We start from the raw sequence: 25,288 nt of genomic DNA on the forward strand, positions 1-25,288 counted from the left end.
TGTTCAGAATGGGTCCATCTTGTGCCCTGAGCTTCAGGAATAGGCTCTGGCCACCAGCTGCCCAGAGCGGGAATAAGCAGGTTGGAAAATAATGTTACTTATTTTAATTACTCTTTCTTAAATATATGTATAGATCACATTTATTTCAATGTTTAATATTAAAGGTGTTTTGAGTCTTTTTTGGTACATTTGGTGATGTTTTTGTGACCAGAAATATGCAGTAGTTCTTGTTTGATCAACTAGCCTATGATGAATTGGTTTTGTTATACATCCTTTTGCTTAAAGTCAACAGGCTGAGGGCTGGTTGTGTAAGGATCTTTACAGAGCCTTATTGGGACATGGGTGTGGGAGCAAAGGTTGTATTGGATAGCTGTCGGGGGAAAGCTGCAAAGACGTGACTTTTAAGCTGGAGTTTACCTGGTGAGTAGACGTCCACCTTGTCCGTGAAGGTTAATCCTGTGCAGGAATCGGGTTGGGGCCCCGTTTTAAGCCCGCATCCGACCCAGAGGCGGACACCATCTCTGACATCCTGAGTTTCTGGGTCTGCTGGCCGCCTGGGGGCGCCGTGGCCTCGCACCGCCCCAGCCGACCCGTTTCCGGGACAGGGGCCCAGCTCCGCCATCGCCGCCGCCACCGCTGCCGCCGAGCGCGCTCTCGCCGCGCGCTTCCCGGTGTACCGCTCCCGTTACCGAGGCAACGGCGGCGCCTCCTGTGCACCAGCCGGGATCCTCTCTCGGCGCCATTTTCAAACTGTCCTAGCGCCGGAGCCAGTGTTTGGGGCGGAAACAGCCAAGGAAGAAGGCAGGCTCGAGGGCGATGCTACAGCAGGCGGAGGGGGCTGCGGCCGGAGCTGCGGGTGAGGGCGGTCGCGGGGTGCGGGGTGGTTGCTGTAGGACTTGGCCGGGCGCCGCCTTCGCCTCCCCGGAGGTCTCCGCGGGCCGGGCCTGGGCGCTGCCGGGAGCGAGGCCGCGCGGCCGCGGAGGGGAAGTGGGTCGGGGCAGGGCGGGGTGGAGAGAGTCCCCGCAGGCTCAGGTTCCGACACACTGTCGGCTCAACCCGGACGGTGAGCTGCGTCCAGAGGTCATCCTGGGGCTACTGCGGCTCCCGGATTGCCTCCTGTCCGACTCTCCTTTGGCGTCAGTGCTGTTCGCGCAGATCTGCCAATTCCGACAGATGGGTCGATTTAAGTTAAAATGCCCTCTTCGTTTAAGAGTCCTACTTGCTCTTTGTAAACACGGAAACGCCCCAGAGTGGAGAACGAAGGCTATTTGTTCATCTTTGTCCCACAACTTGGAATACATCCTCTCTATCTTCCAGTCTCAACTATTTTAAGGAAGGAAGGTCGCCGAGACAATCTCACTTAAAGCTGTGTTTTGGCTTGACTTAGCCCCTGTGCATACATACACACAGGAGACTTGTAAATTAAGACGTACCAGTTTTCAGACGTCACCCCCACCTAGTTAAGCAGGTGGATAGTTTCCAAACGCATCTGTGTATCTTGGGGGACGCCAAACCTAACGTTTTGAGTTGTTTTGCTAGAACCATTCAGTATAGCCACGATGTTGGATAACGGAGTCAGGGCAGGGGATGGAGACAGTAGCCCCATGGAGGAGGAATGTCTAATACATGCGTTTTTGTCCTTGGGAGGATATTTGTTAATCTTTTTCATCTGTTCTTTGTTGATGGTTTTTTTTAAATTCACATTCATTCATTCATTCATTCTCTTTCTCTCCCTCTCTCTCCCTCCCGTTCCCTCCTTCCCTCTCCAGGATGTGAGGAAGTATTATTTCTGAGTAACCAAAGTTGGTCCCAGACAAAGAGAGATGTTTGAGTGGTGAAGGCCTGCTAGTTCTCGGTTTGATAGGTGTAATTCTGACATCTCCAGGAGTTTCTAACACCGTGCATCAGTCAGCCTCCTTTTGTGGAAGGAACCTAGAAAGTCCAAAGGGACACCACTCAGAAGAAGAGGTTAGGGAGAGTGGAAAAAGACAGATTGACAGATTGGTAGAATGGAATAATCAAGGACAGGTACACGTGATTGGGTAAGTCGAGGTGGCGTGATACAGAAACCACAGTGCTGGACACCACCCGAGAGACCTGACTGCCCACCTGGCCCTGTGGTTTGGGAAAGTTACTCTCTTGGGGGTCAGCCTTTCCTCACCTTTGAATAGGGAGGTCGTCTTTGACCTCTTCTGCCTGACTCAGAAGTTGTGAGGATCAAATTTTTCATGTACTCATGGTTTACAAATCATGAAGAACAGTAGAGATGTAAAAGTTTTTATTTGGTTTAGAGTACTAGGACTATATTTTTCTGGCAAAGGTTAGAAAAGAGCATAGTTTCTAAAGAAGTGATCTTTGGATAACTAACTACATTTTGGGCAGATTGATAGAAAATGTAAATATTTTCAGAAACAAGCATAAAATGTATAGAGACACATATGTGTTTGTGTGCTTTTTATTATCAAAGTAGAATTTACATGGCGAAACTCACAGATCTTAAGTATACTTAATTGAAAGGCTTTGGTAAATATGCACACAAGCCTCTACCCCAATCAGTATATTTTCACCCGAGAAAGTTCCCTCTTGACCCTTCCAGTTGATCTGCACCCATCCACAGCCCCAGGCTACTCGCTGTTATACTTTCTGCCTACATAGTTTAATTTCGTTTATTCTTGAACTTTTTATAAATGGAATCATACTGTGTGTATGTGTGGCTTCTATTGCTCAGATAATGTTATTCAAATTCATCTGTGTGGTTAATATGTATGTGTAGTTTCCTTGCTTTTATTCCTGGGCAGTATTACATTGTATAAATATATCACAGTTTATTTGTCCTGCTGTTGATGAATATATAGTTTGTTTCAAGTTTGGGCCATTATGAATAAAGCTGCTATGAATATTCTTGAAGTCTCTTCGTACATTTTTATTTTTATGTCCTTGAATAAATACCCAGGAGTAGGATTACGGAGTTATCTAGTAAGAGTATGTTTAACTTTAAAGGAAATTACTAGATATTTTCTGCTAATTTTACACTCTAATCAACAGTGTAAGGATTCCAGTTGCTCCAAATCCTTGACAACCTTTGGTATTGTACCTTTAATTACGGCCATTCTAGTGTGGGTGAAATTGTACCTCATTGTGGTTTTAGTTTGTATTTCTTTGATGACTAATGGTGTTAAGCACATTTTCATATGATTATTCCCATTCACATATCTTTTGCAAGGTGCCTCTTCAAGTCTTTAGCCCATTTTCTCCTGAGGCTATTTATCTTTATTAAGAGTTGAATTGCAAGAGTTTAGGTGTTCCTTATACAAATCCTTTGTTAGATATAATGAACATTTTCTCCCACTTTTGTTTGCCTTTGTTTTCTTAATGGAATATTTTGATGAGCAAACATTTTTAATTTGATGAATCAAATTTTTTGAGTTTTTCTTCTATGTTTAGTGCTTTCTAAAGAGACTTCTCCAAGGGTTCTCTGCCTACCTCAGGCTCGGGAAAATATTTTCTTCTAGAAACATTATTGTTTTCATTTTTACATATAGTTTAATGAACAAATATTCATGTTAATGCAGCAATAAGAATATCATAAGTACTCTATTTCAATAAATCTAAATATTCCTAAAGTCTGCCTACCTAAAGAGAAAAATAATTGCTTCCTATTAAAAAAATCTTTTCTTCTTATCATGAAATAATAGCTGTAGCCCTGACCTGACCAGTGCAGTTCAGTGGGTTGGGCATCATCCTGCAAGCCTAAAGTTCACCAGTTCGATTCCTGGTCGGGACATGAGTCCGGGTTGCAGGCCATTTTCCCTAGTTGGGGGTATGTGAGAGGCAAGATGGGTGTTTCTTTCCCTTCCTCTCTGTTTAAAAATAAATAAATAAAATCTCTAAATAATAATAATAATAGTTATAATAATAAAAGGACATTTCACTCTTTTCTTTTAGGACTTTAATTTTTGGAAGCGAATAAAACTGGTTTTGGAAGACAAGATGACTACAGCTGCAGAAAGAAAGTATATTAATATTAGAAAAAGACTGGATCAGCTGGGATACCGCCAGACTCTGACAGTGGAGTGTTTACCTTTGGTAGAAAAACTTTTCAGGTAAAGATGAAACTATACTTCTAAACCTGTATGATCCTTAATGCAACTTACCTGGTTTCTGATTGAACTTCATACTCCAGTAAAGCAATGGGTAGGTTTTCAAAAAGCCCTTAAATCATCTGAAGTTCATCTCTTCATCTTAGATTCTACTCCTCCATCATCAGTTCAGGGCCTCCACATATAGGGGTTACCAGTCACACAATAGCACCCAGAGTACGCATTTCTGAGGGTTTTCCCTGTGAGTAGAATTACAGGTTTTTTAATTTTCTGATATAATTGGGAGTTCTGTGTCTGCCTCACTCACTGGTCTTTAATTACTATTATATTAATGGTTCTCTAACATGTGGTTAGCCATTTCTTTACCTATTATATGTTATTTTAACTAAAAGATCCTTTGTGATTTTATTTTCCACATGAGCTCTATTACTGTGGTTTGAGACTGGAGCAGGGAAATTGCTTAGGGAGCTATTGGCAGTAGGACAACGATTTTTAATGAGTGTGCCATGACAATTTTTAAATCCTGCAATACCAACCCTGACTGGTGTAGCTCAGTGGGTTGGGCATCGACCCACATACTGAAAGGTCTCTGGTTTAATTCTCAATCAGGTCACATGCCTGGGTTGTGGGCCAGGTCCCCAGTTGGGGGTGTAAGAGAGGCAACTGATTAATGTTTGTCTTGGGCATTGATAGTTCTCTCTCTCTTTTCCTCCCTCCCTCCCCTTTTCTCTAAAAATAAATAAATTGAGCCCTGGCTGGCATAGCTCAGTGGATTGTGCATAGGCTGCGAACCAAAGTGTTGCAAGTTCAATTCCCAGCCAGGGTACATGCCTGGGTTGCAGGCCATAACCCCCAGCAACCACACATTGATGTTTCTCTCTCTCTCTCTTTATCTCCCTCCCTTCCCTCTCTAAAAAATAAAAATGAATAAAATCTTTTAAAAAAATAAAAAATAAAATAAATAAAATCTTTCAAAAAAATGCAATACCTAACTATTTAGTCAGAGGCACTGACTCTTTTCCCTTAGATTGTTAAATTAAAAAATGACAGCAGCCAATGCAGTAATAGTAGTCCAGTGTGACTGAATCAAAATTATACCTTTTTTTTTTTCAGATTGGCAAAAAATACATTTTTTTGCTATGCTGAAGGATTTTAGTAATTAGTTTATATGGGCCATGAGATGAAAAAGGTTAAAAATCACTGCAATAGGACTTTGAGAAATGATGATGAAAAAGAGAGAATGGATGGAAAATGTTTTGTGGTCTTCAGTATGGCCCTCAAAACCCCTCCTGACCTACTCCCTGCAGCTTTGTCTCCCATGTATTGAGCACTCGCAGCTCCCTAAACATACGTACACTCTCACCGCCGGTCTCTCCGTGTGCTGTTCTGTCTGCTGCGAAGGTCCTTTCTGCTTTCCCGCTGCCCGTGTGCTTGCTTGGCTACATGGTCCTTAGGACTCTTGTCACACCTGTGTTAACTTATTATTATTATTGGAAACTTCCTTTTGACTTCCATTTAGAATTCAAACTCCATGAGACTAGAAATTAACTGTATCACTGCTGTACCTAGGACAGACTGAACAAAGAGTAGACACTGAAATATTTGTTGAGTTTATCATATAATATTACAACTTTCTGACAAACTATCAGTAGAATATCAGCTCCATGATGACAATGGATTCTTTATTGTGTCTTCTGTTCAGTAAATATTGGTGGAGTAAATATTCCGCTGATCTATGTTCTTCAAAGTAAGGAACTAATTCGTATTTATTGTGTACCTGGCACTTGGCATAGAACAGTCACTCAGATATTTGCTGAATGAACAAATCAGTTTCACAGATTCTGCAGGATCAGGTGACTAATAGGACGTGGGAATGAGTGAGAGGGGAGATTCAAGATGTTTCTAACTATGAATGTATAGTGTATAACTTTCAATCAGATCTTGTTTTGAGAAGTTTTTTGACACTTCTGGTACCTTGAAAGTCTCCTAGTATTTGTTTTTAGACTTGGGTTAACTTAGCATTAACATATTGAAGCCTTTTATAATTATATTTTTAGTTATTAGAAAGCTAATATAATGTTTCCTTGTATTTATGTTTTCTGTTCTTTAATTCTAGTGACCTAGTTCATACAACAGAAAGTCTTCGGAAATCAAAATTATCGGCTGTGAAAGCTGAAAAGGAGAGTGCCAATTTTGATTTTGTCTTGGAACCTTATAAACTTGAAAATACAAGATTGAGCAGGGAAAATAATGAATTATACCTGGAATTAATGAAACTGAGAGAACAATCAGCCCAGGACATTAAAGGTAAAAATTTGTGATTTTTTTTAAATGCCGTATTTTTGCCCTTTTCATTTTATATGTAGGAAAGACTAGTCTAATTTTAAAACTGTTGATTAAAAAAATGTGATAATCTTGCTAACAGCAAGAACATTTCCTGAGAAGTAAAATAAATTTTCATTCCATGTCTGTATTTGTCTATACTATATCTGGATTAAGTTTTTAGATTTACAATTGCTGTAGAACAGATTAAATGCTGGGACTGAGGGACTATTCTTGAAGCAACTTTTGTTTTTCCTGTACTGAGAATAGGAGGATCGAGTCAGTTAAAAGCCATATATCATTCTGATTCTTGAATGCTCCATCTTTGAGCTGGAAGGTACAATAAAATGATTTTCAAAAGTACTGGGAAAAGGGTAATTATGTGGCTATATTTTATAAATTATAAATTCTTCTTATTTAGTTGAAAGCCCTGTCCAAAACCTGGCATGAATTCTGATTTCTTAGCTTCATACCCAATTTACTGGATCAGAAGTGATGGTTTTAGATTAAGCTCATACAGCAGAAGAAAAACATAATTCCTTTTTGTGCTTAATGACTTATTTGCAGTTTTGTTGATAGTGTTAGAAAAGGTAACAGCCTTTCAAAAAAAGCATGCAGAAAAATCAGGTAGAGCCTTTCAAATTGATGACTTTTTGTATTTTGTGAACTGGAAGAATTTTATAGATTTCTTAATCTGTAAAATAGTCTTTGAATCTTTTAAGAGTTGAAAACCACATTGAAGAAGTGTGCACGTGAAACAGCTGATCTGAAATTTCTAAATAACCAATATGTTCACAAACTCAAGCTTGTGGAGAAAGAGAGTAAAGCTAAGAATGAAAAAATTCAACAACTTCAAGAGAAGAATTTGCATGCTGTTGTACAAACTCCAGGTAAGTCTCTTTCTTCTCCAAACAAATTACATACATTTAAATTTTTAGAGACATTTCAACTATTGACTGAAATAGGACCTTGGTAATTCATGCTTGGACCTTAGTATAGGAAAAGACATATTTGGGTAGTCACGTAAATGTTTCCATTTATTTCTGAATAGTCCTGTGGTACTTCTTACCTGTGCTTAGAAACTTATAATAGCTTCTTAGATGTAAGAAGTTTAACTTCAGGGCCCAGGATTTTATTTCCTTAATCACTATTTTAAATTCTCTTTCCTTTGTTGTTATTTTAGTTGTAAAAGTAATCCATACTCCGAGAATATTTGGAAAATATATACTTACTTAATTTATTTTACTACTTTTAATTTTATGCTCAGTAGTTCTCAAAGAAGAGAAAAGAAATGATGGGGCATATCCAAGTTGATGGCTGTCTAGACATAAGGTCAGAAGAATGTCCAAAACTAGTGACAAGATCGTTGAGATACATGAACCATGGGATCAAGATACAGAAGTAACTGAGGCATAGGAAGGTGTTGGGTAATGAGACTGGGTAGAGGCAGAGATTAAGGAGCATGGTGTGGACCAATAGTAATTTGGTCAGATGAAGGTTATGGTCAGAAGGGAATTGAAGATCTAGAAGTTAGCATAGTTCCAAGTGGCACAATCGTGTTGTTGTGTGCTTCAGGCTGAGCAGAGAGGAAACTCAGGAGAGTTGACAGATTAGGTGGAGAAGAATCAGTGGAGCTCAAGATGGCAGGAAATGAGATGGAGAAGCGGACTATGAGCCCATGGCAGAAAAGATGGGGAAAAGTGGGAAAGATCTCAGAAGTAACTAGAAGGTTGAGAAAAAAAGAGGGTAATCTGGTTTCCTGAGAAAAGAAGGACAGATTCAAGAGAGATTCAGGAGGTAGGGTCTCTAGATAGTAACTGAATGTGGTGGACTTGGACGGTGAGAGGGATTCTCAGATTTCTGTTTCACATGACTCATGGGTGGGTGATGGTACTATTTCTTAAAATAGAGAATGTGGGAGGTGGAGCAGGAGTCCACTTTTGCATGTGTTGAGGGTGTTACATGGGACGTTGAGATTTCTGGTATGGTGGGTTATGTAGATCTGTTCGTAGAATCCCAGATGGAGATTCAAGTTGGGAGTCATTGGGGTATTTTGGGAATTGAAGCTAGGGATGTGGTAGGAATTTTCTGGTGAGATTGTGTAGTCTGGGAAGAGGGGAACCAAAGACCCTAGGGAAGGGACTCATGGAAGAAGAAGTTCATTGAAAAAAACTGAGGAGCAACCAAGAAAGAAAATCAGTAGATAAGGGAAGAAGAAAATGGTTTGTCCTATATAGGTGTATAAGTACAATAGGTCATTTAAATACTTTTGAGTCTGTTGCTTCATCTTGAAAATGAGAAGTAAGAGTATACCAAATTTGTTAAGATTCTAAGGAGGACGGAGTTGTGGGTTATGTTTTTCTTTGTGAGGATCAGTGAGCTTTTAAGTACATGTCTAATTTTGGTTAGATGCTAGAAAAGGTATCCATGTGGTTTGCACTAAGGCAGGGTATACTCATTCATAAAAAGAAATTACTCCTGCTATTTTTAAGGATAATGAATTAAAACATTCCCCACTAATTCCGGTTATAGCATGACTTTATATTACAGGTGACATTCCATTATAGACTAGTTTTGCTACTTAAAATTTCAATTATCTGCTCTCTTGGCATTGCTTAATGAGCATATGTGCTAAGGCAGTCCTCACTGCCCTGAGCTCCCGGTTGCACAGTTTTCTTTTGGAGGTGGCTTCTCGAGCTCATGTAATAAACGCCACAGGGTACACTCAACTTTTAATCTTGACAATATCTGGTCCCCATCTACTGAAAGAGCAGATTAAATCTGGACACACATGCCAAGCATGCAGAAAATAAGCCTTGTGTCATACCACATCCGTTGAGGTTTTCAGGAAAGCACCATGTAAAGATCAGGGTGGGTATTTGCATATGGGGGAGAAAGCATCTTATCCATGTATAATATGAGCTAGAGATGTGCTTTATAACAAAAAGGCTAACCTGGAATATTTAATTATAAGACAATGGTTTCTTTCTTTTTAATTTTTTGAAATATACATTTGTTCTCTTAGGTGGCAAGAAAAGAAATATTGCTTTCAGGCGCCAGCGTATGCAAATCGACGAACCAGTCCCTCCTTCTGAAGTCACTTCCTATCCAGTTCCTCAGCCAGATGACCCTTACATTGCAGACCTCCTACAAGTGGCTGATAATAGGTACATTACATAATTTTTTGTTGACTTAACTGTAAATTTCTTGACTGTAGGGCTCTTGTCTCTTTAATTGCTGTATCTCCAGTGCCTGGCAGAGAACTTTGCACAAGCACTAAGTTTATAACTTTCTGAATGTATTCTGAATATAGAATATTGTTACTTGTGTTGAAACTTTGATTTCAGATGGATTACATGCCTAATGTTTCTGTCCATATTTGCTTTTAAAACAGTTTAGTGCAGTCTAGAACCTCTTTCAGTAGGAATTGCTTTGACATTTAGTTTCGTCATCCAAAGTGAAGTTATATTTTCCAAGACTCTCTTATTACTTCAGATTTACGTCAAATGCAGATGGACATGGATAGATTTAACTGGCTTTGAATATCTTGCTTCATGATTCTTTAGCTCTGTATGTTTGTATTTGCTTAAATTTGAATCAGATATAAATTTCTTTTTTTTTTTTAAACTTTGTTAAGCTGTCGAGGAGAGGCACAATATCAGTGTCTCGGGCATGATATAAAATTGAGTAAGACGGTGTCACCACTTTAGAGAAGTTTGTGATCTGGCAGTGAGGGTGAGACAGGAGAAATACACAAATGCCATCGAGAGAAGTGCAAGGGGCTCAGAGGAGCAAGAGAGCCCTAGTGACAGCTTCCGCCATCACAGCTGGAGAAACATTTTCCAGTATGGAACCCCGCTGGAGACAGTGCAGATAACTTTTAATTTTGCAGATTATGCGGAGAATATGAGGCAGTTTTTCCATTTTATTATTTTTAACATAACAATCTAAAAAAGTACTTTGGTTGAGGTACTCATTAAGATCCCTTAGTTTAGTTATCCTCACACAATATTATGTACCTGTATTTATATGGTTATCTGACCTTAACCCTGAAAAGTTTGTGTTCCTCCATTGCAGTTATAATCTAGGACTTCTTAGGCAATGTGTTAGTATTATTTAAGGAGTTTTTTGGGTGTGTGTATATATATATATAATTTTTGTTTTTATCTTCTCCTTATCATTTTTCTTTTCTATCAAACCATCGTAGGTGGCATTAGTCTCTTGATTATCTTGTTTGTTTTAATTTGCACATGCATGTTGTGTTTTCATTCAGTCATTCGTGCATAAATATGAGTGCAGTTGCGTATGTGCTCTTCTCCTAAAGGTAGATCAGTAGAAAATGTTGGTTCCGGTGATAGCAGTGACAAGCTGTGTCCAGCCTCTCTTACTCCACCCCATGGAAAAGCAGACCTGGCCTCAGGCTTTATCTTTCCAGTATGAAAGTGGTGTGTAATATATGTTAATGCTTGGAAAGGTTGGATGTAACACAAATACATTTGGGCAATTGTAGAATTCAGGTAATTTGGACAAATCTTGATGCAGTTAGAATTAACAAGTGCCAGAAAAGAGTAGCTATTTTTTTTTTTTGCTGTAATTACTTGGAAAATTGTAGAATTTCTCAATATTTTCCTTCATTCCAGGATTACAGGGTAAGTAGTTTATTATAAAATACAGGCTCAGTAAGGGTCAGAAAACCCACGTAAGGCCCTTATTTCACTTAATAATCTTATGAATTTTGGATACTCTCAATTTTCTGAACCTAACAGTTAGCAGCAGCATCTGAAAGGGTTGTCCTAAGGATCAAAATTCAATAAGTAGGTTTGAGTTTAAAATTATTTACCACTCAATTTTTTAGCTGTTTTTATGAGATTAACTTTACAAGATGATATTCTCTATGCATGGTACAACACTTCATAATTCATTAAGAAACAGAAAGTAGAGGATTTATAAAGGAATATATCTAGTTTTATTTCTTGTTATTTTGTATTTCTTAACAAAAGTATATTGGCATTATTTATGAATGTGTTTCAGAATTCAAGAGCTTCAACAGGAAGTCCATCAGTTACAAGAAAAACTAGCAGTGATGGAAAGTGGACTGAGAGATTACAACAAGCAGGTAGGATTTTTATTTATTTGCAGTAGGAAGGATTGAGATGGGTATACTTGCATTGTAAATAGAAGTGGTTACATTTGATATTACTGATACTGAGTTTTCTATACAGCTTTTATCTTTTTCACCAACATGTTAATAGAGTTAATAGCTGGAGTGGCTTAGATGGTTTTAGAGCAATTCTGGTCTATTCACTTCATTATTCATGTAGGTGAATAGGAGTTTTTCATTTGTTTTGTTATTTTGTTTTTGTTTTAGGTGAATCATCTACTTCCTCAAATATAATTTTATGACCGTATTACTGTTTTCATCTAGGAGATATTTTATTAGAGTATACAATGCTTTATAATGGTCATTTAATTTTTTTTACTCTAAACTTACAAATTTTGTCATCTTGAATGTAAGTCTCTTTGAAAGTTACTCCTCTGTTGCTGTATATTTTTGTGGTTTTGTTTCCCTACAAGAAACAGTGTCTCATAACAGTTTTCAGAAGAGGTGGGGGAGTCAGTAGACACAGGCACAGGTCACAGTCACACGACCTTTGTTCTTTCACACTTCCTGTCGGTGTCCTGACTAAATGCTGATTTGGGTAATTACGAGCTTCCTTTCTTAATATGCTTACTGAAGTTTAAATTGGGTAACACATTTTTCATTTGTTGTACTTTTTTGGAGTGATGTGATTTGCACATGCAAATATAGATTTAACTTATGTGTTGGTTGGTATAACTCTTATATTTATAAAGTACTTTGAAAATTATTTGGATAAAAATGGAGTTAAAAGAAAAGAAATGATAGTAATGTCAGCCAAAAAAACTAACTTTATGGAGAGATGTTTATAATATCAAATATGTACATGAGTTGAATATTATTGGCATTTTTTAACCTTTAATCACGTTTTCATCACATTTTTTTCGAAGTACTTTATGGATGTAAACCCACCAGTCTTCACCATCTGCGAGATGGCTGAGGTGTGTGGAGAACATAGCCTGACTGTTCTGATGGAAGCTGCCAATTTCTTACAGTTATCAGTCTCAGCTGAGTCCAGTCTGCTGTCTGTTTTTTTCCTCCTTGAGTTCTGTTTTTCTCAGCTTGTATTCTAAATTTTGCTGTTCTTTCAAACTATTTCTCCAACCTATAATACCTTCCTCCTCAGGATATCAGCTTGTTTCACCCTTCTATCTCTGCCTTTAAAAGTAGCAGTATTCACACTCAGGCTCTCAAGACTTAATGGGTAGGACAATGTTCTTCAAGTAAGGTTTAGTCTTTCTTGCTTCTGTGTTTGGTCCCATTTCCCCTCTTCTCCTTTTTTCCCCCAACTTTTTAAACATTTTATTTAAGCATAATACACATACAGGAAAGGACACAAAAAGATAACAACAGATCAATTAATTTTTACACAGTGAACACACCCAAGTAACCAGCACCGAGATCAAGAAACAAAACATGAGCTGTCTCCCAGAAACCCCCCTGTGCACTCCAAGGATTCTAATATCATCAGATAGTGTGACCTGTATTTGAAACTTATGGAAATGAAACTGCATAAAGTATATATTCTTTGTGTCTGATTTCAGTCCAGTAATGCTTTTTTTTAAAAATTGTATTATCTGTTTTCTAATTTTATTTTAATTATTGTTCAAGTACAGTTTTCTGTCCTTTATTCCCATCCCAGCCCACCCATACCTCCCTCCCATTTCCACCCCCCCCTAATTTTTGTCCATGTGTCCTTTATATTTGTTCCTGTAAACCCTTCCCATTCTCCCCTGAAATTCCCCTGAAATTTCCTCCCCTGTCCCCTCTTAAGGCCTTACTTTAATGGATTATTCTTTCTTTACCAAACACTTATATGGTTACATTGTAATTATTCCTTCAAGCTTCAGGAAAAGGTATTGTGGTAGTCATCGCTACCATCCCTTAAAAAAACCCTTTAACTGCCTCTCCAGCTTGCTCATGCCTCCTCCTTCCTCTGCATTGCAGCTTCTCTAGAGCCTCTGACTCTCATCTCCACTTCTTTACCTCCTGCTCACTCCTTAGCCTATTGCAGCCTGGCTTCTCCCTACCCCGCCCCGCCCCCCACTACATAAATCAGTCTGGTTAATAACACTAGTGACATTAATTGCTAGATCCAAAAGGATACATTTAGTCTTTATTTACCTGACCTACTATGTAGTATTTGACATTATTGATAATTTCTCATTGAAACCCTTCCATTTTCTTTTGGCTTTCTTTTTTTTTTTCCACATCTTCTAATTTTGTCTTTGTTTTTTCTTTTGCCCATTCCCTGAAATATTACTGTGTTCCAGGATTCTGTCTTTGACCTTTTCTACTGTCCCTGTACGTTTTCCCAGGTGTTCTTATCCACTTTCTTGATTTAAAATATTGCCTTATGTCGATGCCTCCCCCAGACTACTTCAGACGTGAACCTCTCTCCTGAGCTCCAGACCCATATGTCCAGCTTAATACTGGCCATTTCCACTTGGGTAAAGGCTCTTCATACTCATCTGCCTAGTACTGAACCTGGCTTCTGCCTCAAATCTGCTGTGCCTCCTATGTGCCCCCTTTGTTTGGTAGTGTCACCATCTGCCCAGCCAACACTCTGTAGTCTTTCCAGACCTCATGCTCTGTCCTTCACACCCTGCTGGCCAAGTTCTGTCATTCTCCTGCCTGAGCACTCCTTACAGTTATTCCTTCTGCTCTGCTCTATCCCTCTGTTTTATTTTTGGCCTTAATCATCTCTCCTCCTTCCCTACAGTACATTTCCCTACTTCTGGTTTTATTCTTTCAAATTCATCCTTTAGTCCAGAGTAATCTTTCTCCTTGGCTAAATATTCAGTGTTTACCATGATTAGTTCCTGCGTAATTCTTCAGACTCATCCCCAACCATTGGTTTTCTTGCACATTGTAGCCCAGTCATACTGAGCCATTTCTACTCCCTCAAACAAGCCATGTTGTTCTATGCTCTGTGCCACTGCCTGGAGCATCCTTCCTCTTCACAGCATCATTTATAACCTCTCTGAGCATAATTTATTTGGTAAGACCTGCACTAATTTCCACAGTTGTACACATATCACGAAGAGTGAATCACTTTATTCCCTTAAGTACTTTGATGCCATATGCCTATTTCTTTTATTCTACCATTAACAAACATATTACACAGCAATCACTGGTTTAATTGCTAGTTTTCTCTGTAAAGCTGTGTTCCTGAAAGTCAGGTGCCATGTTTTATTTATCTTTGTATACCTAGAACTGTGCTCAAGAATTGGTGAATTGAATGCTTGGTGGGGTTATTTTTCGGTTTTGTTTTTTTGTTTTTAAACCAAAGCTTAAAGGTGTGTGGATTTTTCCAAGTTCTTGCATGTGAATGAGTGCGAATTCATGATTGACAGTGATCATGATTTTTGTTGTTTTCTAAATGATAGATAATTTGTTGTTTTCTAAATGATAGATAATTAACTAAATTCACATACACTTTCTATCCTTTTCAATATTGAGTTTCAGTAGCAGTTCATTTTTCTTTTGTTTTAAATTTGTTTGTTTATTTTACATTTATTGAACTAAGCACTGAAGTAATTCAGTCTCGGTTTCAATACTCAAATTTGTTTTTATATAAATATGCTAATTTAGAGAAGGAAAGAAAACAAAATTGAATTAGGAAATATCTATTTAATTGAATACTTATGAAAGCTATGTTGACAATTCTTATGTTGACATTTTCTGTGTTTTTTATTTTTGCTCAACATATATGTATTTCACAACCTCATAAATGTGTGGGTACATATATGAATGTTAATCTCATCTGCATTGTTCAACATAAGAAAATGGAAGTATAGCCAAATAAATGTTTATTAAGTGTTAATGATTTTGGCTCAAAACTGTACTTTTAAAAATGATGCCATGACTGTGTGTCTGTAGATTGAGCTGAGAGAAAGGGAGATAGAACGGCTGTCCATCGCACTGGACGGCGGCCGCTCCTCCGACATCCTCTCTCTGGAGAGCAGAAACAAATCCAACGAAAAGCTCATCGCGCATTTAAATATTCAGGTAATGACTTTTATCATTATTCTACTGAGGGTATACACTCCTGGCTGTTTATGCTGGCCCACGGGCTTGTGGGAGGCACAGGATTGTTCCCTGAAGTGTTGTGCACAGTGGGGAAAACGTGATGGAGTCCATGCATCCAGATAAAAAGGACCACTATTGAAAAGTCCTGTTTGTAAAGAATATTTAATGAGGCAGGAACATATACACCACAATATTAGATATTTAAAAGAAGAGAATAAACTATAGTGACAATGTGATCTTTAATTTGCTTTTTTAAAAAATATATGTTTTAAGATTTTATTTATTTATTCATTTGTTTGTTTATTTATTTATTTATTTTAGGGAGGGGTAGAGAGGGAGAAAGAGAGAGAAACATCAATGTGTGGTTGCCTCTCACATGGCCCCCACTGGGGATGTGGCCCGTAACCCAGGCATGTGCCCTGACTGGGAATTGAACCTGCGATGCTTTGGTTTGCGGCCCGTGCTCAATCCACTGAGCTACACCAGCCAGGGCTTTAATTTGCTTTTTTAAAAATGTATATATAAACTTAGGGAGAGGAAACTGGAAGAAAATAAACCAAAATATGATAACAAAGTTTATCTTTATGTGATAGGTTATTCTTCTTTATCACTTTCTTTATTTTCAAAAATTTCGTGACAATATTTCTTTATAATGTAGAAAAGAGGATTTAAAAAAGAAATACAAATATTAAACTTGTAGTTTTTAACTACTTATATAGTAGATTCCCTGCCATGCACTTGACCTAAAAGTGAAAGATCAGGTCCATAAAGCATAATGCATGAGCTTTAGAAAGGCAGACATACCAGTGCTGCCTGGGGTGAACCAGAACAGAGTAAGGCACCAATGTCAGCAGTAGTTCTGGAGTACTACTGTCCAGTAAAAAAAAAAAAAAAACTTTATGAGCCACATATGTAACTTAAAATTTTCTAGTAGCCACATTACAAAAGTAAAAAGCAAGAAACAGGTAAAATTGATTTAATAGTGTATTTATCTTAATGTAGCTAAAATATTATATCATATGAAATTCACGTTATAAAATAACGTGAATAAAGTATTTAAAATATAAAAAATAAAGTATTTTACATTATTTTTCTGTGTTAAGTCTTTGAAATCTTGTGTCTGTTTTACCTTTATAACACATCTCAGTTTGGACTAGCCACATTCAAAGTGCTCGGTAGCCACATGTGGAGGCTAGTGGCCACCACATTGGATAGCATAGTCTAGAGTAATAGTATCATTGTAGTGATATTCTCATCAGATTTTTAGAACTTGATGTATGTTGGAAAAATGTTCACACAAAAAATGGGTGGTTTTATTAAACCATACATTTTCAGTTTTGCAAATGAAAACTGTAAGTTTGCAAATGTAAATAGTTGTGGCTTTAATTTTTGGTATTTTAAAAATATAGTATTTTGAGAAAGTTTAGTATTTAGGATAATTTTCCATTTCATATTTCTTATAAATTACAAATTCAACTTAGGTTGACTTTCTTCAGCAAGCTAATAAAGACCTGGAGAAGCATATACAAGAGCTTATGGAAACCAAGGAAACAGTGACCACTGAAGTAGTTAATTTAAGTAACAAAAATGAAAAACTCTGCCAAGAACTAACTGAAATAGACCATTTAGCACAGCAGTTGGAAAGACATAAAGAAGAAGTGCTTGAGACTGCCGATAAAGAACTTGGGGAAGCAAAGGTATGTTCAGGTGCGGGGAGTGCTCCTTACTTCTCCTAGAACGTAGTGAGCTTGAGCCCTGTTGGTACACATTCAGGCCTTTTGGGTTTTTTGTTTTGTAATTCATGTTTTCCTAAAGTGTTTTACATGCTCTAAATGCTCGCACTTGTTCTGGTTGTTTGCATTTGTTTGTGAAACACACCTATTAAGGTAGTTCTCCACACTGTGCCCTATTTTCCTTCAATATTTCCATCTGTTCTTTTACCTCTGCATTGTGAGTGAACTTCAGAAGTTTGTTGTCTTTGTCATGTTGTGCTCATAAAGCCATTAAAGGCTTAAAAAAAACCCCAACTATATATGCCCTTGGAAATTTTTAAGTTGGTAGCCTTTATCTTTAAATTTACATAGATGCAAAGTATATAATTTCATCTATTGTAAATATTGATCTCTTAGAATAAAACTGTCATGTCATCTTCTAAATGTAACCACTAGAATCCAAATGACCCTTTCTTGAGATCCACACAAAATTTTATCCTATGTTTGAATATCTTTTTATGATCACCCTGTCAAATGGGTTTGCAATAAAAAATACATAAAGTGAAATGTTTCATTTTTCAGTGTCCTGTAACTCTAAGGTTAAAAGTAGCATTATTCCTCCAAATAGCATTATCATTACGCTTATTAGTGATCAAAGTGACAAATACATCACAAATTTTGATACTTATTAAATAAAAAACTAAAATTTTATTGGAAATACATTTCTTTTCTTTTTTTTTTTTTATTTCAATCATTGTTCAAGTACAGTTTTCTCCCCACTACTCCCGTTCCAGCCCCTCCACCCAACCCTCCCCCCTTCCCCCCATTACCCCCCACCCCTAGTTTTTGTCCATGTGTCCTCCAAATTTGTTCCTGTAATCCCTACCCATTCCCCCCTGAAATTCCCTCTTCTCTCCCCTCTGGCCACTGTCAGACTATCCCCTATGGAAATACATTTCTTAATGAGGTGAAATGGGAGAAAATAGTGTCTTACTTAAAATTTTTTTTGGCTAGCCCCAACATCGCAGATTATCTTTTTGTATGGCACTTCAAAAGTTGCTTGTGTCTTGAGACAGTGAGACATTACATGTATGTCTTTAGTTTGAAAAGTGGGGGAAAGGCAGTTGTGAGAGAGAAGGTAAGAAAGGAGAACCCACATTACAAGACCACCAGCAGATTCTCAGGTAAATAATATGTAAGAGGGACTATATGTGCAAATTAAGATTCCAGACATTGATTCCTTAAAACCATGTGTATGTGATAGTTTTACATAATATTTGGAAAGTCTTCATGTTATCTCAGGAATGGGTATAACGTAGTTTGAAGACCACCATTATTGTACATCACTGAATTAAGTTTATAGTGTCACTGCCACTAACTAGTTAAATAGATTGGAAACTACGTCACCATAATAAAGGGCATGTGTGAAGAGCCCACAGCTAACATCATACCCAGTGGTGAAAAGACTGAACGCTTTTCCTCTAAGATCAGGAATAAGACAGGATGTTCATTCTCACCACTTCTGTTCAACAGAGTACTGGAAATCCTAGCCAGAGCACTTAGGCAAGAAAAAGAGATAAAATGCATTCACATTGGGAAGAAAGAAGTAAAATTATGTTTGCAAATGACGTGACCGTATATGTAGAAAACTCCATAAAGATTTCACGCACACACACACACACACAACAGAACGGATAAATCCAGCAAAGTTGCAGGATACAAAACAGCATGCAAAAATCAGGTGTGTTTTGACATGCTAATAATTAAAATCCAAAAAGCAAATGAATAATCCCATTTACAATAGCATCAAAAAGAATAAAATACTTAGGAATAAACTTAACCAAGGAGGTGTGCACTGGAAACTATTGCTGAAGGAAATTGAAGAAGACAGTTGTAGTACAGAGGATCCAGGCTGGTCGTCATCCGTGTGGGGAGAGCAATGGGATAGGAAGATGAGGAAACAAGAGTGCTATAAGACGAATTCTAAAACCAGGGTTCCAGGACAGTCCTTCAGGTACACAGGCCAAAAAGAGTTTTCAAGTTCTCGCATCTAGCTCCCTGTAAGCATTCAGGATACCAAGAAATTAAAGCGAAGCCTCAACTTTGCCTCCTCTTCGTTGAAATGTAGGCTTAGGTCTAAAGCCTCAGAGATCACTGGTGAGAGGGAGCATGAATTACTTAAAAAATGATCTCATTTGCACTGTGACTTAGTGCTAAGTATTCTTGATTTTTAGGTATTTATCTAATAGACTTTTTATTCCTAGAAAGAGATTAAAAGAAATCTTTCTGAGATGCGGAATCTTGAAGAAACAATGGCTAAACTTCAACTGGTAAGTACATGTCATGTTGAATCACCAGAACTTCTGGTAAGAAAATTTTTATGCTTTATTTTACATACATATTTTTTACTTAAATATAATTTACACATTATAATACTCTCTTAAGTGTATAATTTAGTGGTTTTGGTATAGTCACTAAGCAGTGCAGCCATCACTGCTGTCACATGACAGGACGTCTTCATCACTCCAGAAAGAAACTATACCACTAGTAGGCACTCCCCATTTTCCTCTGTTCAGCCCCTGACAGCTTATAAATATTTATTAAAATATTAAATATTTATTAAAATATTTAATATTTTTATAAATATTAAAACTAGAAATCAATAATTGATGACATTCTTGACTTTTATTAAAGTATTCATTCCTCTTTTAATAGCTTTGTTTGGTAGTGCAAACCATTTTCCTACTCATATTACTTGTTCTTCAAGTCAGAATGCTAGCAATGATTCCAACATAAGCCTAGACATACAATATTGTCTTACATAGTCTAAAACTGGCAGAATGTCTTGCTTATGAGTAGAAATTCCTGGGTGGTCACCCAAAAGATTATTGAGGGGTTTTTTAATAGCTTGTTAAATTGGATGAGTTTCTGCTAAGATTGGAAACAGACTAGTGCTAATTTCCAGGTTTTCTTGCTCTGTGTGCTCTGTGTACATTCTAGTGCGTGGTGTGCTGCTGGCATAGGGCAAACTTAGAAGTGAAGCCACTGTGATATGCTGGCACATAGTACGAGCTCAGATGCTTGTTGATTTTTATATGCTCACTGTGGGCAACATCACAATGACTTTCTTTTTATTCAACTGTAGGTATTCAGTTCAATTCAATATTGAATAGTAGAATTAGCTAAACCTGCTAAATGTTGTATGTTCTTTAGTCTCATAGATATTGTAAATTTCTCCCATGAGATCAGTAAACAGAAAGTAGACAAACATCTACATGTTTGATGATGTTTTTACATCATTAAACTCTGCATAAGCTCCACAAGAGCAGGGACTTTTGCTGTTTGTTTGCTGCTACTGTTGTGCACACTATACGCAGTTCAGTGCAGTTGACAGTGCTGGTGTCAGAACTGTGACCACGTTATCCATTGTTGGTTGGCAGACAGTAAGATGTTGCTGTGCTTACTTTCTGACCTTTTCTGTCTTTTCTAATAGTGCCATGTTTATGTATTTTAAGGAAAATATTAATTTCTACAGCTAGCAGTAATTAAGCACTTGCCGTGTGCTGGACACTGTGCAGAGTGCTTCACCTCCATAGATTCCTTCTCGCCAGTGCATCGTTGGTGTCCAGTTACTGCTCCGATCTCCACTGTGCAGATGAGGTTGAGAGAATAATGTAGTTACAGATGCCCATGGTATTCTTAGAACGCTATGTCTTTCTTCTGCCCCCCTTTAAAAATGAAAAAGCTTTAATTTTTTATTATACAAGTACATATTTATTTTTTAAATATAGGGCAATTTGCTAAACAAAGAAAATAAAAACCTAATAATTCTGCTACTCAGAAAAGAACACCATTGATATTTGGGTTTTATGTTGCTTTTAGCCATAACTGATCATTAATTTGGTTGAAACCATACATTTGACTAAAAGTGTGTGTGTGTGTGTGTGTATTTGAGCTACTCTTAAATAAACATGCTTTTAAAGATATCTCTTTTAAGTGATATGATATTTTATAAAATTGTTTGAAATCTTGATTATAGTATTAAATTTGCAGGAATTAAGCTTATGCCGTAAAGAGAAAGAGAGACTGAGTGATGAACTCCTTATAAAATCAGACCTGGAAACTGTTATTCATCAGCTTGAACAAGAAAAGCAAAGACTTAGCAAAAAAATTGAAAGTTTTGGAGTTACAGGTAAAATGTAAAATGTTGACAACTTACAAAGTGATTGTTATTTCCTCTTGATGTGATTTTCCTCAGTAGATGGTCTCGCATCCATTCAGTGCTTGTGCGCAACAGAAGCCATGCGAGGCACTGCAGTGCTTTAGGAAACCTTCATCCCTCAAGGGCCTGGCAGAATTCCTTTTGTTTTGACTAGTAAAGGAAACCCTGCTTCAATAGTTTCAAATAGAAGTGTATTCTTTGAGGCAAAACAACAATAGAATTATATAAGACTAAGGGGAAGGCTATTCTAAAAGTGAAAAATGAAAGAACAGAATATTTATAAGGAAATGCAGTTCTGTCACTTGAAAGTATACACACACACAAATGAAGTAGGCTACTTTTCTGCCCGGTGCCAGTCCTAAATGAGATTTTTTAAGAAACATGTAAGAATTCATTCATTCATTCACTCACTCACTCACTCATTCATTAGACAAATGTTTATGAGCCTGCTGTGTGCCAGGATGTTTTGGGTACTGGGACGGGAAGGTAAAGAAGATGCACAAGGTCCCTGCTCTCGTGGGACCTTTGTTATCAGAGAAGCAAACTGGTGTCTCTCTAAAGACTATTTTTCTCCTTTTCTCTCAGCATTTGCTTCTTCAGTATCTGGCAGTTATAGGCGATGTACAAAACAGTGATTTTTAGTGGCTTGCATTCTAAAAGTAATTGATACAATTTATTTGGCTAATTATATAATTTAAATGCAACACTTTTAAGGTTGAATTATTTTTCATTTTCAGAAAGAGAACTTACTTTGGAAGTTGAGAGGATGAGGCTGGAGCATGGGATAAAACGTCGAGACAAGTCACCTTCTCGCTTAGATGCATTTCTGAAAAGTATAGAAGAAGAACGAGATTTTTATAAAAAAGAGCTCGAAAGACTCCAGCATATAATACAGCGAAGATCTTGCTCTACAAATTGTTCTGTACGTGAAAAAATTCCAACATCTAAAATGCTAGAAAAGGTAATATCTCTTTATCAGTGTAATTGATAAGAGAATATCTTTTTGAACAAACTTCTCTGGTTTGTTACTGTATCAATTCTAACTTTGTTCATACTTGCTTTTAAAAACCCTTTCTCAATTTTGATTTTTGTTTCCTTCCATGATCTAAACTACAGGAATACTGCATTAATTAGGAAACTACTCAAGAACAAAGCATGACATACTGATTTCTGGAACTTAAGGGAAGATTGAATAGCTTGTTACATACATGGAAGGAGTGTAAGGGCTTCTGGGCTTACACCCGGAACCAGGAACTTGGACTAGTGGACGTTTCTTCTCTTTCTAACCTTTGCTTTTGGCATCAGCTGCACTTTCTCTCTCGAAGCAGAAGGGCTTTGTCCGTATGGCCGGCCCCATGGCTTCATGCCATTCCCAGCCTTGGACTAGTCAGAAGAGCGGATCACATGGTGCAGGCCAGGCATCTCCGTTTTAATCACACAATGGGAGAAAATAGTGGATGGAGGTGGGTGCCAGGGTGCCGGGCAGGTCAGCCCGTTCCCGCTGCAGCCACCTTCACAAGTTGGCAGTCTAAAGATGTATATGAGGTGAAGTTAGTTGTGATTCCTGAGAGATTACAATCATGAGTCTCTATTTTAGGTCTTAATTATTTTCACTGTTTTATGAGTATCATTATTTTGTGAGTATCATTTGAATTCTGTAGGGTTTTTTTGTTTTGTTTTGTTTTCTGGCTTTGGAGCCATAGGAGTCCTGGGGCTTTATTACCATAACATTACTGTACACTAGATCAAATTAGGGGAAGCTGGGAGTAAGGTCATTGAAACTCAAAACGTTTGATTTCAGACTTGGCTGAATTGGCCAATTCCATCATCCTTTTCCTGAAGATCCTGTCAGTTGTCAAATGGTTTTCAGTCATATCCTGATTAGACTTTGTTTTTTAACCTCATTGACTAATGGCTAAATTTGTCATTCTGTTATACAAGAGTCAGTATAGACAGTATTTTATTTTATAAGGAGAAGAATTGGGAAAATACAGTGTGAATTAATTTGTTATAGAGTTATTTTTTAATCCCCATATATAGTTGAGACCCTATTTTTCATAATAACTCACTAAGTTTGTTACCTTCATTGTATAGGAGAATCTTCCACAAAAATGGTTGGTTAATTTAATCAAATATTTATTAAATAGAACTGAGTAGATAAATATTTCAGAGCTTTCAACCTAAAGATTCAATTCAGTTGTTGGTATAGGTTCACAATTAAAAGACAAATGAGAGATTTTATTGAGGTACTGGTAAAATCAAGAGACATTTTCCCCTTTCAATTTTACTCACTTTCTTGAAATTTTCTAATGTTAACTAATATGGATAAGGAATTCATTTTCCAGAGTTTAGAAGTTGAGTCGTTCAGAGCATTTTAGAGCCCCAGTGATAAATTGGAGGCATGGAAGGGAAGTGGGCACCTTCACTAGTGAAACGGGTGGAGTGTAAGACAGTCGTGAGTGCTGAGGACTGGAGAGGGCGTCCCCACTGGAAACTAGGTATTTTAAACAGGTTTAGAAACGCTTTATTGGCAAACAACAAAGACAGCTCCAAAGCTGGATTCGGTATAAGCTGTGAGTTTTCAACCCCTGCTTTATGGGAAATTTAGGCACAGTTTCTTGGGGTTACAGTAACTCAGAAAAAAATACTGACATTTTTAATATTAAGGATCTTTGTCAACAGAACATCTGTTGATTCTCTGTTGTCTGTGTATGGGGGTGGGGAGGGCACTGTCCCCTTTCACCTTGTACCCGCTATGGTTCCAATCGCAAGTTTTGAGTATAGTGTAGTGGAAAGTGCGTTGGAGTTGGAGGCCTGTTGAAAGTACTAACTCCACAAACTGGCTTTATGAACTTGGCCAAGTTATCTAACCTCATGGGACTTTGGTTTCCTCATTTGCAAAGTGAGGAAAGTGACTAAAATCTCTTGTGAAGATTATATGAGATGATTTGCATAAGAGTCTAGTATAAAATATAGTTCCTAGTAAATGTTTCATTTCTTTATTATTTTCTGGTTCAAAGCAAATCAAATCTATGTCAAAAGTCAGATTCAGTTCATCAAGTATATGCCAAGGCACCAGAAATACGAGGTAAAGAAGACATAGTTGTTAGCCTCATCAGCTTGAGCATCATGTACGTGCATATGTGTATTGAAAACAATAGAGTGATAAAAGGAAGTTATTAATAATTATATGTTAACACAAGTATAAATATCCACATACAAGATACATTTAGAAAAGAGCTAGAGTTCCTGCTTCAGAAGGCCAGTCAGCAAATGCTAGGGGAATGTACACATTCTACCAGGTACCATGCTAGGCACTGAAGACGTGGTGAGTAAGAGCAGACACCTACTGTATCCCTCATAAAGCTTACATTTTAGTGGTTAAGACATAGATTAAATGCATACACATGTGAATTACTTTAGAATCTTATTGATATAAATGTTAATGAAGAAAGAATGCAGGAAAGATTCAGAAGGCTATGAGAGCATACAGAGGGGGAGGTCGAAGTTAGATTGGAGAATCTAGAAGGACTCCTTACAGAGAGTGGCATTTAAGCTGAGACCTAGACGATAGAAAAAATAGACTGTCAAATCCTTACTCACTAAGCGCTCCTTCTCTGAAATCCATGTAGACCACCTCCTCTCTGTAAGATATTTTTATTCAGGTTATAGATTTTTCTATAGTTATTCAAGCCTTAAGTCCTCAAATTTTAATCTGCTGATAAAATGTCTTACAGGAGGTGATAAGGTGTCCAGATGACTA

The 25,288-nt window shown here is 37.5% G+C and overlaps 1 protein-coding gene across 3 annotated transcripts in view; it reads left to right on the forward strand.

Moving 5' to 3' along the window:
* The first annotated feature begins 699 nt into the window (after window positions 1-699).
* CEP135 (centrosomal protein 135) overlaps window positions 700-25,288 on the forward strand; it is a 62,346-nt gene continuing 37,757 nt past the window's right edge. Inside the window, exons 1-12 of one of the 3 annotated variants that reach the window (XM_036020835.1) lie at window positions 720-856; window positions 1,770-2,042; window positions 3,946-4,103; window positions 6,217-6,407; window positions 7,145-7,312; window positions 9,448-9,589; window positions 11,454-11,538; window positions 15,442-15,570; window positions 17,073-17,288; window positions 19,568-19,633; window positions 21,357-21,495; window positions 22,263-22,486. In XM_036020835.1, the coding sequence (XP_035876728.1) occupies window positions 3,991-4,103; window positions 6,217-6,407; window positions 7,145-7,312; window positions 9,448-9,589; window positions 11,454-11,538; window positions 15,442-15,570; window positions 17,073-17,288; window positions 19,568-19,633; window positions 21,357-21,495; window positions 22,263-22,486 (1,473 nt within the window). In that variant the 5' untranslated portion in view covers window positions 720-856; window positions 1,770-2,042; window positions 3,946-3,990. Of the gene's footprint in view, window positions 857-1,769; window positions 2,043-3,945; window positions 4,104-6,216; window positions 6,408-7,144; window positions 7,313-9,447; window positions 9,590-11,453; window positions 11,539-15,441; window positions 15,571-17,072; window positions 17,289-19,567; window positions 19,634-21,356; window positions 21,496-22,262; window positions 22,487-25,288 lie in introns of all 3 variants that reach the window. The other 2 variants (XM_036020841.1, XM_028506606.2) reach the window with 2 other exon arrangements.

The sequence above is a fragment of the Phyllostomus discolor genome, chromosome 1, assembly GCF_004126475.2.
Source record: "Phyllostomus discolor isolate MPI-MPIP mPhyDis1 chromosome 1, mPhyDis1.pri.v3, whole genome shotgun sequence".
Taxonomy (NCBI): domain Eukaryota; kingdom Metazoa; phylum Chordata; class Mammalia; order Chiroptera; family Phyllostomidae; genus Phyllostomus; species Phyllostomus discolor.